Raw genomic sequence first — 14,308 nt, 5'->3', positions numbered from 1 at the left:
GCGTGTTGTGTTTTATATCATTGTGCATAATGTGGGCCCAGGTTATACCGGCTGTACATATATCATTATATACAGGAGATCCCCAGGTTATACCGGCTGTACATATATCATTATATACAGGAGATCCCCAGGTTATACCGGCTGTACATATATCATTATATACAGGAGATCCCCAGGTTATACCGGCTGTACATATATCATTATATACAGGAGATCCCCAGGTTATACCAGCTGTACATGTATCATTATATACAGGAGATCCCCAGGTTATACCGGCTGTACATGTATCATTATATACAGGAGATCCCCAGGTTATACCGGCTGTACATATATCATTATATACAGGAGATCCCCAGGGTATTCGCGCTGTACATGTATCATTATATACAGGAGATCCCCAGGTTATACCGGCTGTACATATATCATTATATACAGGAGATCCCCAGGTTATACCAGCTGTACATATATCATTATATACAGGAGATCCCCAGGTTATACCGGCTGTACATATATCATTATATACAGGAGATCCCCAGGTTATGCCGGCTGTACATATATCATTATATACAGGAGATCCCCAGGTTATACCGGCTGTACATATATCATTATATACAGGAGATCCCCAGGTTATACCGGCTGTACATATATCATTATATACAGGAGATCCCCAGGTTATACCGGCTGTACATATATCACAGGAGATCCCCAGGGTATTCGCGCTGTACATGTATCATTATATACAGGAGATCCCCAGGTTATACCGGCTGTACATGTATCATTATATACAGGAGATGCCCAGGTTATACCGGCTGTACATGTATCATTATATACAGGAGATGCCCAGGTTATACCGGCTGTACATGTATCATTATATACAGGAGATCCCCAGGGTATTCGCGCTGTACATGTATCATTATATACAGGAGATCCCCAGGTTATACCGGCTGTACATGTATCATTATATACAGGAGATGCCCAGGTTATACCGGCTGTACATGTATCATTATATACAGGAGATGCCCAGGTTATACCGGCTGTACATGTATCATTATATACAGGAGATCCCCAGGTTATACCGGCTGTACATGTATCATTATATACAGGAGATCCCCAGGTTATACCGGCTGTACATGTATCATTATATACAGGAGATCCCCAGTTTATACCGGCTGTACATGTATCATTATATACAGGAGATCCCCAGGTTATACCGGCTGTACATGTATCATTATATACAGGAGATGCCCAGGTTATACCGGCTGTACATGTATCATTATATACAGGAGATCCCCAGTTTATACCGGCTGTACCTATATCATTATATACAGGAGATCCCCAGGTTATACCGGCTGTACATATATCATTATATACAGGAGATCCCCAGGGTATTCGCGCTGTACATGTATCATTATATACAGGAGATCCCCAGGTTATACCGGCTGTACATATATCATTATATACAGGAGATCCCCAGGTTATACCGGCTGTACATATATCATTATATACAGGAGATCCCCAGGTTATACCGGCTGTACATATATCATTATATACAGGAGATCCCCAGGGTATTCGCGCTGTACATGTATCATTATATACAGGAGATCCCCAGGTTATACCGGCTGTACATGTATCATTATATACAGGAGATGCCCAGGTTATACCGGCTGTACATGTATCATTATATACAGGAGATGCCCAGGTTATACCGGCTGTACATGTATCATTATATACAGGAGATGCCCAGGTTATACCGGCTGTACATGTATCATTATATACAGGAGATCCCCAGGTTATACCGGCTGTACATGTATCATTATATACAGGAGATCCCCAGGTTATACCGGCTGTACATGTATCATTATATACAGGAGATGCCCAGGTTATACCGGCTGTACATGTATCATTATATACAGGAGATCCCCAGGTTATACCGGCTGTACATGTATCATTATATACAGGAGATCCCCAGGTTATACCGGCTGTACATGTATCATTATATACAGGAGATGCCCAGGTTATACCGGCTGTACATGTATCATTATATACAGGAGTTGCCCAGGTTATACCGGCTGTACATGTATCATTATATACAGGAGATCCCCAGGGTATTCGCGCTGTACATGTATCATTATATACAGGAGATCCCCAGGTTATACCGGCTGTACATGTATCATTATATACAGGAGATGCCCAGGTTATACCGGCTGTACATGTATCATTATATACAGGAGATGCCCAGGTTATACCGACTGTACATATATCATTATATACAGGAGATCCCCAGGTTATACCGGCTGTACATATATCATTATATACAGGAGATCCCCAGGTTATACCGGCTGTACATATATCCTTATATACAGGAGACCCCCAGGTTATACCGGCTGTACATATATAATTATATACAGGAGATCCCCAGGTTATACCGGCTGTACATATATCATTATATACAGGAGATCCCCAGGTTATACCGGCTGTACATATATCATTATATACAGGAGATCTCCAGGTTATACCGGCTGTACATATATTTATATACAGGAGATCCCCAGGTTATACCGGCTGTACATATATCATTATATACAGGAGATCTCCAGGATATACCAGCTGTACATATATCATTATATATAGGAGATCCCCAGGTTATACCGGCTGTACATATATAATTATATATAGGAGATCCCCAGGTTATACCGGCTGTACATGTATCATTATATACAGGAGATGCCCAGGTTATACCGGCTGTACATGTATCATTATATACAGGAGATCCCCAGGGTATTCGCGCTGTACATGTATCATTATATACAGGAGATCCCCAGGTTATACCGGCTGTACATATATCATTATATACAGGAGATCCCCAGGTTATACCGGCTGTACATGTATCATTATATACAGGAGATCCCCAGGTTATACCGGCTGTACATGTATCATTATATACAGGAGATCCCCAGGTTATACCGGCTGTACATATATCATTATATACAGGAGATCCCCAGGTTATACCGGCTGTACATATATCATTATATACAGGAGATCCCCAGGTTATACCGGCTGTACATATATCATTATATACAGGAGATCCCCAGGTTATACCGGCTGTACATATATCATTATATACAGGATATCCCCAGGTTATACCAGCTGTACATATATCATTATATACAGGAGATCCCCAGGTTATACCGGCTGTACATATATCATTATATACAGGGGATCCCCAGGTTATACCAGCTGTACATATATCATTATATACAGGATATCCCCAGGTTATACCGGCTGTACATATATCATTATATACAGGAGATCCCCAGGTTATACCGGCTGTACATATATCATTATATACAGGGGATCCCCAGGTTATACCAGCTGTACATATATCATTATATACAGGAGATCCCCAGGTTATACCGGCTGTACATATATCATTATATACAGGAGATCCCCAGGTTATACAGGCTGTACATATATCATTATATACAGGAGATCCCCAGGTTATACCGGCTGTACATATATCATTATATACAGGAGATCCCCAGGTTATACCGGCTGTACATATATCATTATATACAGGAGATCCCCAGGTTATACCAGCTGTACATATATCATTATATACAGGAGATCCCCAGGTTATACCAGCTGTACATATATCATTATATACAGGAGATCCCCAGGTTATACCGGCTGTACATATATCATTATATACAGGAGATCCCCAGGTTATACCAGCTGTACATATATCATTATATACAGGAGATCCCCAGGATATACCAGCTGTACATATATCATTATATACAGGAGATCCCCAGGTTATACCAGCTGTACATATATCATTATATACAGGAGATCCCCAGGTTATACCGGCTGTACATATATCATTATATACAGGAGATCCCCAGGTTATACCGGCTGTACATATATCATTATATACAGGAGATCCCCAGGTTATACCAGCTGTACATATATCATTATATACAGGAGATCCCCAGGTTATACCGGCTGTACATATATCATTATATACAGGAGATCCCCAGGTTATACCGGCTGTACATATATCATTATATACAGGAGATCCCCAGGTTATACCGGCTGTACATATATCATTATATACAGGAGATCCCCAGGTTATACCAGCTGTACATATATCATTATATACAGGAGATCCCCAGGTTATACCGGCTGTACATATATCATTATATACAGGAGATCCCCAGGTTATACCGGCTGTACATATATCATTATATACAGGAGATCCCCAGGTTATACCGGCTGTACATATATCATTATATACAGGAGATCCCCAGGTTATACCAGCTGTACATATATCACTATATACAGGGGATCCCCAGGTTATACCGGCTGTACATATATCATTATATACAGGAGATCTCCAGGATATACCAGCTGTACATATATCATTATATATAGGAGATCCCCAGGTTATACCGGCTGTACATATATCATTATATACAGGAGATCCCCAGGTTATAGCAGCTGTACATATATCATTATATACAGGAGATCCCCAGGTTATACCGGCTGTACATATATAATTATATATAGGAGATCCCCAGGTTATACCGGCTGTACATGTATCATTATATACAGGAGATGCCCAGGTTATACCGGCTGTACATGTATCATTATATACAGGAGATCCCCAGGTTATACCGGCTGTACATATATCATTATATACAGGAGATCCCCAGGTTATACCGGCTGTACATATATCATTATATACAGGAGATCCCCAGGGTATTCGCGCTGTACATGTATCATTATATACAGGAGATCCCCAGGTTATACCGGCTGTACATATATCATTATATACAGGAGATCCCCAGGTTATACCAGCTGTACATATATCATTATATACAGGAGATCCCCAGGTTATACCGGCTGTACATATATCATTATATACAGGAGATCCCCAGGTTATACCAGCTGTACATATATCATTATATACAGGAGATCCCCAGGTTATACCAGCTGTACATATATCATTATATACAGGAGATCCCCAGGTTATACCGGCTGTACATGTATCATTATATACAGGAGATCCCCAGGTTATACCGGCTGTACATATATCATTATATACAGGAGATCCCCAGGTTATACCAGCTGTACATATATCACTATATACAGGGGATCCCCAGGTTATACCGGCTGTACATATATCATTATATACAGGAGATGCCCAGGTTATACCAGCTGTACATATATCATTATATACAGGAGATCCCCAGGTTATACCGGCTGTACATATATCATTATATACAGGAGATCCCCAGGTTATACCAGCTGTACATATATCACTATATACAGGGGATCCCCAGGTTATACCGGCTGTTGTGGAATATCTGGTTGGGGTGATAGCAGCATATTGATGCTTTGCTCACAACATTCGGTCCCTGATACATCTTTTTTTTTTTAATCGCTTTATTGGCACAGAAAGGAAACGGTACAACATCACAACACAAGGAGCATTAGCTGCGGTACATCAGATATAACATGTCATGTGTGATAACATCTGTAGAAAAACAGCGATCCAGTAAACCCCATACATAGAATATAAAGATAAATAGAGGTAAAGAAAAGGTAGTAACAATGCTTAGGCAATGAGGTAACCCACCACCCTACTTCTGGAGAATAAGGAATCCCTCCTGCCGACAGTGCACAGAGGAGTGCAGGAAGGGTGCCCAACTGTATTATGTACAATTATAGTAATATCACCTACAGCGAGTATTGCACTCTTGGTCCCTGATACTTATTTGTACACTACATACATGTAGGATCCCCGTGGACTGAGGACCTGGGACCTCCAAGAGGCGTCCACCATTCACCTGGCAGAGATCACCTCTGTCAGACTAATGGAGAAGACTGCAGCGTATGACCGTTCTGCTCCATTTATCTCTATGGAGCTGATGGAAATTGCCGAGCGCTGCGCTCGGTGATCTCCATCAGCTCCATAGAGATTAATGGAGAAGAACGATCATGCGCGGCCGTCTGCTCCATTAATCTAATGGAGCGAGGAGGGGTCAGACAGACCCCTCATTTTTGTGATCAGCAAGTTCAGCCTTATCCCGTGGACCTTTTGGTACATGGTGGTACAAGTAAGATATGATATCCCAACGCGTTTCGAAGTAGCAAACTTCTTCAGTGGCAAAACCATTGCCAGATCTACCAACTACACATCTACTCCACACAGGTGCAACACAACATGGTGTCCGACCCCCAAAGGCTACGGAGTGTGATTTACCAAGTTACCACAAGTGACTGAGTAATAATGTGCTGAACTTCTCCGTAGTTTATCAGCATTTAATCTGAGATTTGACATTTGATCATAAAGCTGAATGTAAGTTTTATTATAAAATCTTATGTCCCATAGGTGGCCATCGGGGCTGCTGTATACTCTGCTGTATACTCACACTAACCGCATCATCATTCCTATTAGAGCCAATGAGTATACAAACTGTCTTATGTTCTCATTGTTTTTATTATTTAAGATGATATTGTCATTGATATGTCACATTTGTTACAATATCTTTACACTATCAGACCTGTGCCGGGTGTTTTGTACCTATCTTTCTCCACTTTTGGGTAACAGTTTTAGCTGATTGTGTATTTGTGTTATTACATTGGAGTAGTGGCTTCAGTTCTTGCCATTGACCCCTCTTTAATATTTGTCTTTGGAAGATATTTGAAGGGATCTACCGCGCTGCCTGCAGATCTGCCATCAGACGTAGATCTCAGATAGATTCCTCCTAACTACATCAGCCCTAATCTTTATTTTACTAATCTAAAAACCTTATATAACTTTCAAAAACATTGTAAAAGTAATATGTAAATTAGCTGCAGAGGCTACTGGGGCGTGGAGTAGCCTGGCCGGGCGCAGAGGCTATTTCCACGCCCCCAGTAGCCTCTGTAGGGACACGCCCACTTCTGTGCTCTTCCTTCAGACTCCTGTCCCGTGTTATAATGATTGCATGCGCCTGCGCTCGGTGCGATCCTCCTCTTTCAAACATCACTGGCTTCTATGGGACAGCGCAGGCACATGTCATCACTATAACACGGGACAGGAGTCTGAAGAAGAAGAGGAGCGTGAAAGTGGGTGCCCCTTATACTCACTAGTAGATGAGCCATCATTGATGTAATGGGGTCAGGGTTAAGCATCCATGATCTTTATTACCTTCCACTCCATCAAGGAGCACATTATACCCGAGCAACTAAAGTCCATCATATTCCACGCAGGGTCCAACAGGAACTTTGGGGACCCGACTGGCAAATAACATTCCCCCCCTTCCCCATGTACATTAGTTTCTCATCTTATGTGTGCGGTGTAGTAGTATAAGTTGTAGGCTGGATGGACTGTAACAATTGTGGCCTCTCCAGTGGTTTAGTGTTTTTCAATGATCTTTCATATAGTAAAATGATGATATAACAAAACTTTCTGCATAGAAAACATAACTTACCTAAACATATTACACAGAGAAAGAAACAGAACCAATCCTACTACATAGATATGGCATCCGAACCAAGATTACTACATAGATATGGTACCAAAACCAGCCCTACTACAAAGATACAGTACCAGAACCAAGATTACTACATAGATACAGTACCAAAACCAGCCCTACTACAAAGATACAGTACCAGAACCAGGATTACTACATAGATACGGTACCAAAACCAGCCCTACTACAAAGATACAGTACCAGAACCAAGATTACTACATAGATATGGTACCAAACCCAGTTCTATTACAAAGGTACAGGACCAGAACCAAGATTACTACATAGAAAAGGTACCAAAACCAGTCCTACTACAAAGATACAGTACCAGAACCAGGATTACTACATAGAAAAGGTACCAAAACCAGCCCTACTACTAAGATACAAGACCAGATCCAAGATTACTACATAGATGTGGTACCAAAACCAGTCATACTACAAAGATACAGGACCAGAACCAAGACTACTAAATAGATATGGTGCTAAAATTAGACCTACTACAAATAAATAGGACCAGATCCAAGATTACTACATAGACATGGTAACAAAATCAGTCCTACTACAAAGATACAGGACCAGAACCAAGATTACTACATAGATACGGTACCAAAACCAGCCCTACTACAAAGATACAGGACCAGAACCAAGATTACTACATAGATACGGTACCAAAACCAGCCCTACTACAAAGATACAGTACCAGAACCAGGATTACTACATAGATACGGTACCAAAACCAGCCCTACTACAAAGATACAGTACCAGAACCAAGATTACTACATAGATACGGTACCAAAATCAGTCCTACTACAAAGATACAGGACCAGAACCAAGACTACGAAATAGATATTGTGTCAAAATTAGTCCTACTACAAATATACAGGACCAGATCCAAGATAACTACGTAGATATGTCTCACGGTTCGGCTGAGCGAGTCTGTGAAAGGGTCTGTGGACCCTCTGGATTACCGCCAGGGTTGGTAGTATGTTCACGGTGGCAGCCAAGGTAGCAAGCAGGAACTGTCCGAGCCTGGGATGACAGCCGGAATGCAACGTTGGTTCATAGGATGACACAAGAACGCTGGGATGGATCACCGGACTAGGGACCACAGGAACCAGACACAGGGACGGCAGGACCTCGGGGTGGCAGGACCTCAGGATACAGGACCGCCACAGGAGTACAGGAACGCTGGAAACGCTATAAAAAAAATTATGAAGTTTTTGGAATATGAATTGGGACAAATGAAACTGGTGTTAATGAAAAAAATAAAAAAAATCAAACCTTCAGAGAGACCTGCATGTCACAGGCTGCACAACCTAACCATAACACACATGATGGGATTAGATACATAACTCAGCAGACTGTATCACATAGGATGGGATGAGATACACAGCTCAGCAGACAGTATCACACAGGATAGGATTAGATACACAGCTCAGCAGACAGTATCACACAGGATAGGATTAGATACATAACTCAGCAGACAGTATCACACATGATGGGATTAGATACACAGCTCAGTAGACAGTATGACACAGGAGAGGATTAGATACATAACTCAGCAGACTGTATCACACAGGATAGGATTAGATACACAGCTCAGCAGACAATATCACACATGGTGGGATTAGATACACAGCTCAGCAGGCAGTATCACACAGGATAGGATTAGATACAGAACTCAGCAGGCAGTATCACACAAAATGGGATTAGATACATAGTTCAGCAGACAGTATCACACAGGATGGGATTAGATACACAGCTCAGTAGACTGTATCACGCAGGACGGGATTAGATCTTAGAAGACAATAAAGTATTTCAAAAAAGCTGGGTTGTTCGGGTAAATCATATTTTGTAAATAAAGTTTTCGAAAACAAAAAAAATGTCAACAAAAGCGTGTGTTCTGGCAATAAAGTTACTATGAACAAAGAAAAAAAAACATATTTCTGTCGCTCTGGTCTTTCCCGCCTCCCGCGCGGGCCTTTAAGAGCGCACGCGCGGCTCCTCCCCTTCCTCTTTGCCTCAGTGACGGCGGTGTATAAGGTGCTCGGTTCTTCAGCTGAAGCTAAGGCCTGGTGTCCATCCGGCGGCTAGCACCCTGTAACCCGACCATCCACCCCAGGAACAGCGCCCATCCATCGCAGCTATGGCCTCCGTCTCCGAACTCGCCTGTATTTACTCTGCTCTCATCCTGCATGATGATGAAGTCGCCATCACGGTGAGGAGGAGGGGGGGAAACATGGCGGCGGGTGACAGGGCCCGGGTCACGTGGTGTCAGTGATGTTACCGGGAGCGGACTACAAGCCCAATCCTGACAGGACTACAACTCTCAGCAGCCCCGCGCTGTCACTAAAGCCGCTTCAGCTTCCCGGTGCTTTAGGTTTCTGACAGCTGAGGTGTTGTTACAGTTGCATTCAGGCTTCTCTTGTGCTTTTCTTTAGAACTGAGGTGTTGTTACGGTTGCCTCCTTTATGATTACTGCCGTGCGGCCTGATCCTTTCACGAGCAGAAGTTTTGTTACTGTTGCATCAAGTCTGATCTCATACTTGCTATAGCTGAGGGTTTGTCACAGTTGCACCTTTACTGTTTTAGATGCAACTGTCATCTCCATGTCCCTGGAAATACTTGGCACTGCTGAGGTTTTGTTTCAGTAGCTTTTGTTTTGATCTGTTTTATTAGAGGGTTTGTGTAAAGCTTATCCAGGATGACTTAATCACAGCTGAGGGTTTGTCACTGTGGTATTCTGATCAAATTAATATCCGGTATTTGAAGGTTTAACTGGCTCCAGGATGACCCAGTGCACACACAGCATGGGTTTTGTCACAGTAGCATCTACCTTGCTGTGTCCAGGCTCTGGGTGGCTGAGGGTTTGTCACACTTGCGTCTAGTTTCTCCATCCCATGGCTCAGGGCTGTCAGATCTGCAGGTGGGACATGCTGGGACTTGTAGTGACTCCCTGGGCTGTGGATTCTCCTGGTGTTGATATGAATTACATCTCCCAGCATGCTGTGCTTTTAACTTTTTACTTGCTGACACCTGTAGTCATGTGACCCTGAAGGCTACCCTTCTATCCATAACAAGTGGCGCTGAGTGTGGGAGGGCACCCAGCTTTCCCGGGCTCCTGATCGGTTTTTATAATATTCTGTCATTATAAATGGTAACATTGTGACCTGATGTATGTGTCCTGCACACGGTTAAAGCCCAGAGCTGAGGCCTCATTGGTCGATGAGCTCGGGGTGTCGGAGTGTGCTACAGAATCATGGCAGATTTTTCGCTAACACCATGAGGAGCCCCTGAGGCCTCCAATGACTGGGGTTTGATAGTAATTCTTGCCACACGTGTGAACATGATTCAAGATGAGGGATTGTCTGTAGGGGAGGTTCATCAGGGGTTGTGAGTCCTTGTAGGAGGATGATGGGGGTAGTCATGCAATGACTTGCTGTATGTAGATGAGGTAATTGGTTACTATGTAGAATGTGCTGTGGCTGCTCAGTGTTTGGAGTGTGAAGATGATGGGGAAAGTGATGACGTCCTGTATGATGATGATGGGGGTTGGAATCTTATATTGTGACATGTGACTGATGTCTCTTCTCTCTCCACAGGAAGACAAGATCCTCGCTCTCATTAAAGCCGCTGGTGTCACTGTGGAGCCTTTCTGGCCCAGTCTGTTTGCCAAGGTACGTCCCAGCAATGTCTCCTCCATATGTGGCGCTGCACAATATTAGTCTTAAGCTAAGAGCTCATTGGTTGCTGAGCTCAGGACTCGTGATTTGGGTTTAATAGTAATTTGTGGCTTTGTTATATGCAGATAAGATGATCCTTTGTCCTTAGGGGAGTCATTCCCAGTGTTGCAGAGAGGACAGAACAATATTAGGGCTAAATGGGAAAGAGAAGTGATAAGACAAGAAATGATCAGCAGTTTGGTGTCAGTCTGTGGATGGGACCTGCAGGGACTGGGGGGGGTGGGGTGGACTGCAGGTGCACAGCGGGGAGGAAGGACTCGTAATATTCTCCAGAATAGTGGGGAGTGGGCAGTGATTTGCTGCCATCAATGTCTGCAGAGTCTCCTTGTATGAACAGTTCATCTGCAGAGGTTTCACCAGGTGAATGGAGGCCATGTAGTATCTTACTGGCCTCTGCTGAGCACATACTGCGCTCCCAGGAGGCTGATGGGGATTTCCAAGCAGCATTTTAGGCCTCTACCTGCCACTATATACACGTTCAACATGGAGCTTTTCCGAACTTACCTTCAAACAGTGTCCATAGCCCAGTGTGAATAGATCTGAGAGGTCACTATTTCATGCAGGGGAAACAATGTTCTGTCTATTAATGGCATTTGGACAGTTCTAATTAAATTCACACAATCATAAATCTATAACCCATACTCTAAGGTTTCACCTGAAGTTGAAAAACCTGGCTGCTTTCTTCCAAAACCTTCACACCTCCCTATGGGGTAGTGTGTGGTACTGCACCTAGGCTCAATGTCTATAAAGCTGAGCTGCAAAACCTGCGCAAACCATGTGCAGGTGCAGTATTTTTGGGAGAAGGCAGCCATGTTTAACAACCTCTGGAGAACTCCTTTAAGTTTGGCGGGACACGGTATATTGGTGATGGTTGGTGTTCGGAGGATAACGGTTTCTCTCTTCTTAGGCTTTGAGCAGTGTTAACATCGGCAGCCTGATCTGCAACGTTGGTGCCGGCGGTGGAGCCCCCGCTCCTGCAGCTGCTGGTGCTGCTCCTGCTGCTGGTGGCGCTGCCCCAGGTAATGCATCTTGTCTGGTATCTAATGTTGCATACAGCGCCCCTAGAGGCCACATGCTGACACTGCAGGCACTAGAGGCCAAAGTGTGATGGTTTTATACTTGAAAGGAGTATTCTGGGCTTTAAATATTGATGAACTTAGGATAGTATCTGGTGCTGGGTGACGGACCCCAGTGGGGTATCAAGTGACCGCAGCGCCACAGTTGAGTGAACTACTCCCAAGTGCATCGCTGTATAGTGGTTGTGCATGGTATTACAGCTCGGCCTTACATGAATGGGGCTGAACATCAATGTAATATCAGACCAGGGAAGTGTCATGCACCTTTCTCCTAGGAATTGGTCATTAAAGTCTCAGAATACTCAGTGTGACTGTCCTGCACACGGTTAAAGCCCGGAGCTGAGGCCTCATTGGTCGATGAGCTCGGGGTGTCGGAGTGTGCTACAGAATCATGGCAGATTTTTCGCTAACACCATGAGGAGCCCCTGAGGCCTCCAATGACTGGGGTTTGATAGTAATTCTTGCCACATGTGTAGTGACTGTAATGGGTGAGACTTGTGGTGGGGGTTATGGTCGGGAGTTTGAGGGCTTTGACATTGATAGTTTCGGGAAATGGTTGTCATGGCGTCTCCTCAGATCCTGGAATAATACTTTTTCTTTTTTGCAGCCGAAGAGAAGAAAAAGGAGGAAGAGAAGAAGGAAGAGTCTGAGGAGTCGGATGATGACATGGGCTTCGGTCTTTTTGACTAAACCTTTTTGTATGAGGACTTGTAATAAAGAGAATCCATCTAAGTCAGTGGCTCGTCACTTTATGTAATGCTGGGGGTGGTGGGGGTCGTACTGCAATATGGGGAGGTCACAGGTCATGGTAGGGAAACCCTGGTGCTTCTGTCACAATGCTCCAGGGAGCTTGACCTTCTTGGTTTGATGTCAGATCTGTTTGCCATGTGGCCTACAGGAAGTCCTGTCTCATTAACCCCTTAATGTGATGCCTACAATTCTGACATTACAGATGGAGGGGGGTGGCACATGGAAAATTTCCCATATCACATACAGCGCTATATGAGCAGACTCCTCGTGGTTCATGTACCAGGGGCCTAAATGAAGAAAAATACTAAAATCAACAAGTTGAAACATATCTAAAAGAAACAAATAGAACCTGTTATTTTGGGCTTCTTGGAAAGCAGTAACACCTCCTCAAAAATAAAGAGCACAGTAAAATCGTATATCTAGATATCTCAGTGTAAATGATTAGTGGAAGCTGCTGAGAACAAGAATCAAATAGGAAAATTGTGATATCTCCAAGGTTTGGATGTGGAATGATCCTCAAAACCTGGGAATGTCCTCTTCAGTGGAAATGCCAGAAGACCAGAAAGGGGCCGAGTAGTGTGACCTCTGACCTCCCTATAACTGCTGGGCGCTATGTAACCTCAGACCTTCCTGCTATTCCTGATGAGGGGCCATTGGTTTTGGCTTCCACAGTCCTAGATGACCTCCCTGCAGCACCTCGGCATACTCCTCATGAGGCAGCGGTGGTTCTGAGGGATTTCCTCCCAGACCTGGCTTAAGATTTCCCAGAATCCCTCAGTAGAGCTGCAATGGCTGGATGTTTCCAAGCCTGCAGTGTGGCCTGAAGAGGACCTGTCACCCTGAAAAACAGCGCTAGGAGTGTAACATCAGTGTTATTGAAACCTCTAACATTAACTAACACGGCTGCGGTGTACACCGGACCGCTCTAAGCAGTACAACGTATTCATGAGGGGGTGGGATTAGGACACGCGGCCGTCACCCCTGACCTATGGAGGGGTTGTTCCTGGGAAGAGGCAGCGCCTCAGATCGCCAGCATTGAGTGGTCTGGTATTTGCCCTGTACAGCGCAGCAGTGTTGGTGTTATTGGAAACCTCTGTGTAACACCGCTGCATTTTGTTTTGGTACTTGGAGCTGCTTACTTTAGTAACCTCTCCTAGAGCTGAATTTACAGGGTGATTGGTCCTCTCCAAATGGCAATGTTTCTATAATGAGAAATGCTTTT

General features: G+C 43.8%; 1 protein-coding gene and 2 non-coding genes across 3 annotated transcripts; all 3 read left to right on the top strand.

The window, feature by feature from the left end:
- Nucleotides 1-9,519: 9,519 nt before the first annotated feature.
- RPLP1 (ribosomal protein lateral stalk subunit P1) lies at nt 9,520-13,068 on the top strand. The gene is made up of 4 exons (XM_072151128.1): nt 9,520-9,735; nt 11,120-11,194; nt 12,168-12,279; nt 12,944-13,068. The coding sequence occupies exons 1-4, from the start codon at nt 9,664-9,666 to the stop codon at nt 13,024-13,026; spliced, it is 342 nt and encodes a 113-aa protein (XP_072007229.1). The 5' UTR covers nt 9,520-9,663; the 3' UTR covers nt 13,027-13,068.
- On the top strand, nt 10,701-10,857 carry LOC140134480 (small nucleolar RNA SNORA62/SNORA6 family). Its single transcript, XR_011856306.1, has one exon. It is a non-coding gene; the product is annotated as a small nucleolar RNA SNORA62/SNORA6 family (small nucleolar RNA).
- Nucleotides 12,652-12,808, top strand: LOC140134478 (small nucleolar RNA SNORA62/SNORA6 family). The gene has a single exon (XR_011856304.1). It is a non-coding gene; the product is annotated as a small nucleolar RNA SNORA62/SNORA6 family (small nucleolar RNA).
- Nucleotides 13,069-14,308: the final 1,240 nt, after the last annotated feature.

The sequence above is a fragment of the Engystomops pustulosus genome, chromosome 5 (genome assembly GCF_040894005.1).
Source record: "Engystomops pustulosus chromosome 5, aEngPut4.maternal, whole genome shotgun sequence".
Lineage (NCBI taxonomy): Eukaryota > Metazoa > Chordata > Amphibia > Anura > Leptodactylidae > Engystomops > Engystomops pustulosus.
Note: the sequence above shows the minus strand (reverse complement) of the source record. Positions and strands in the feature narration are given on the sequence as shown.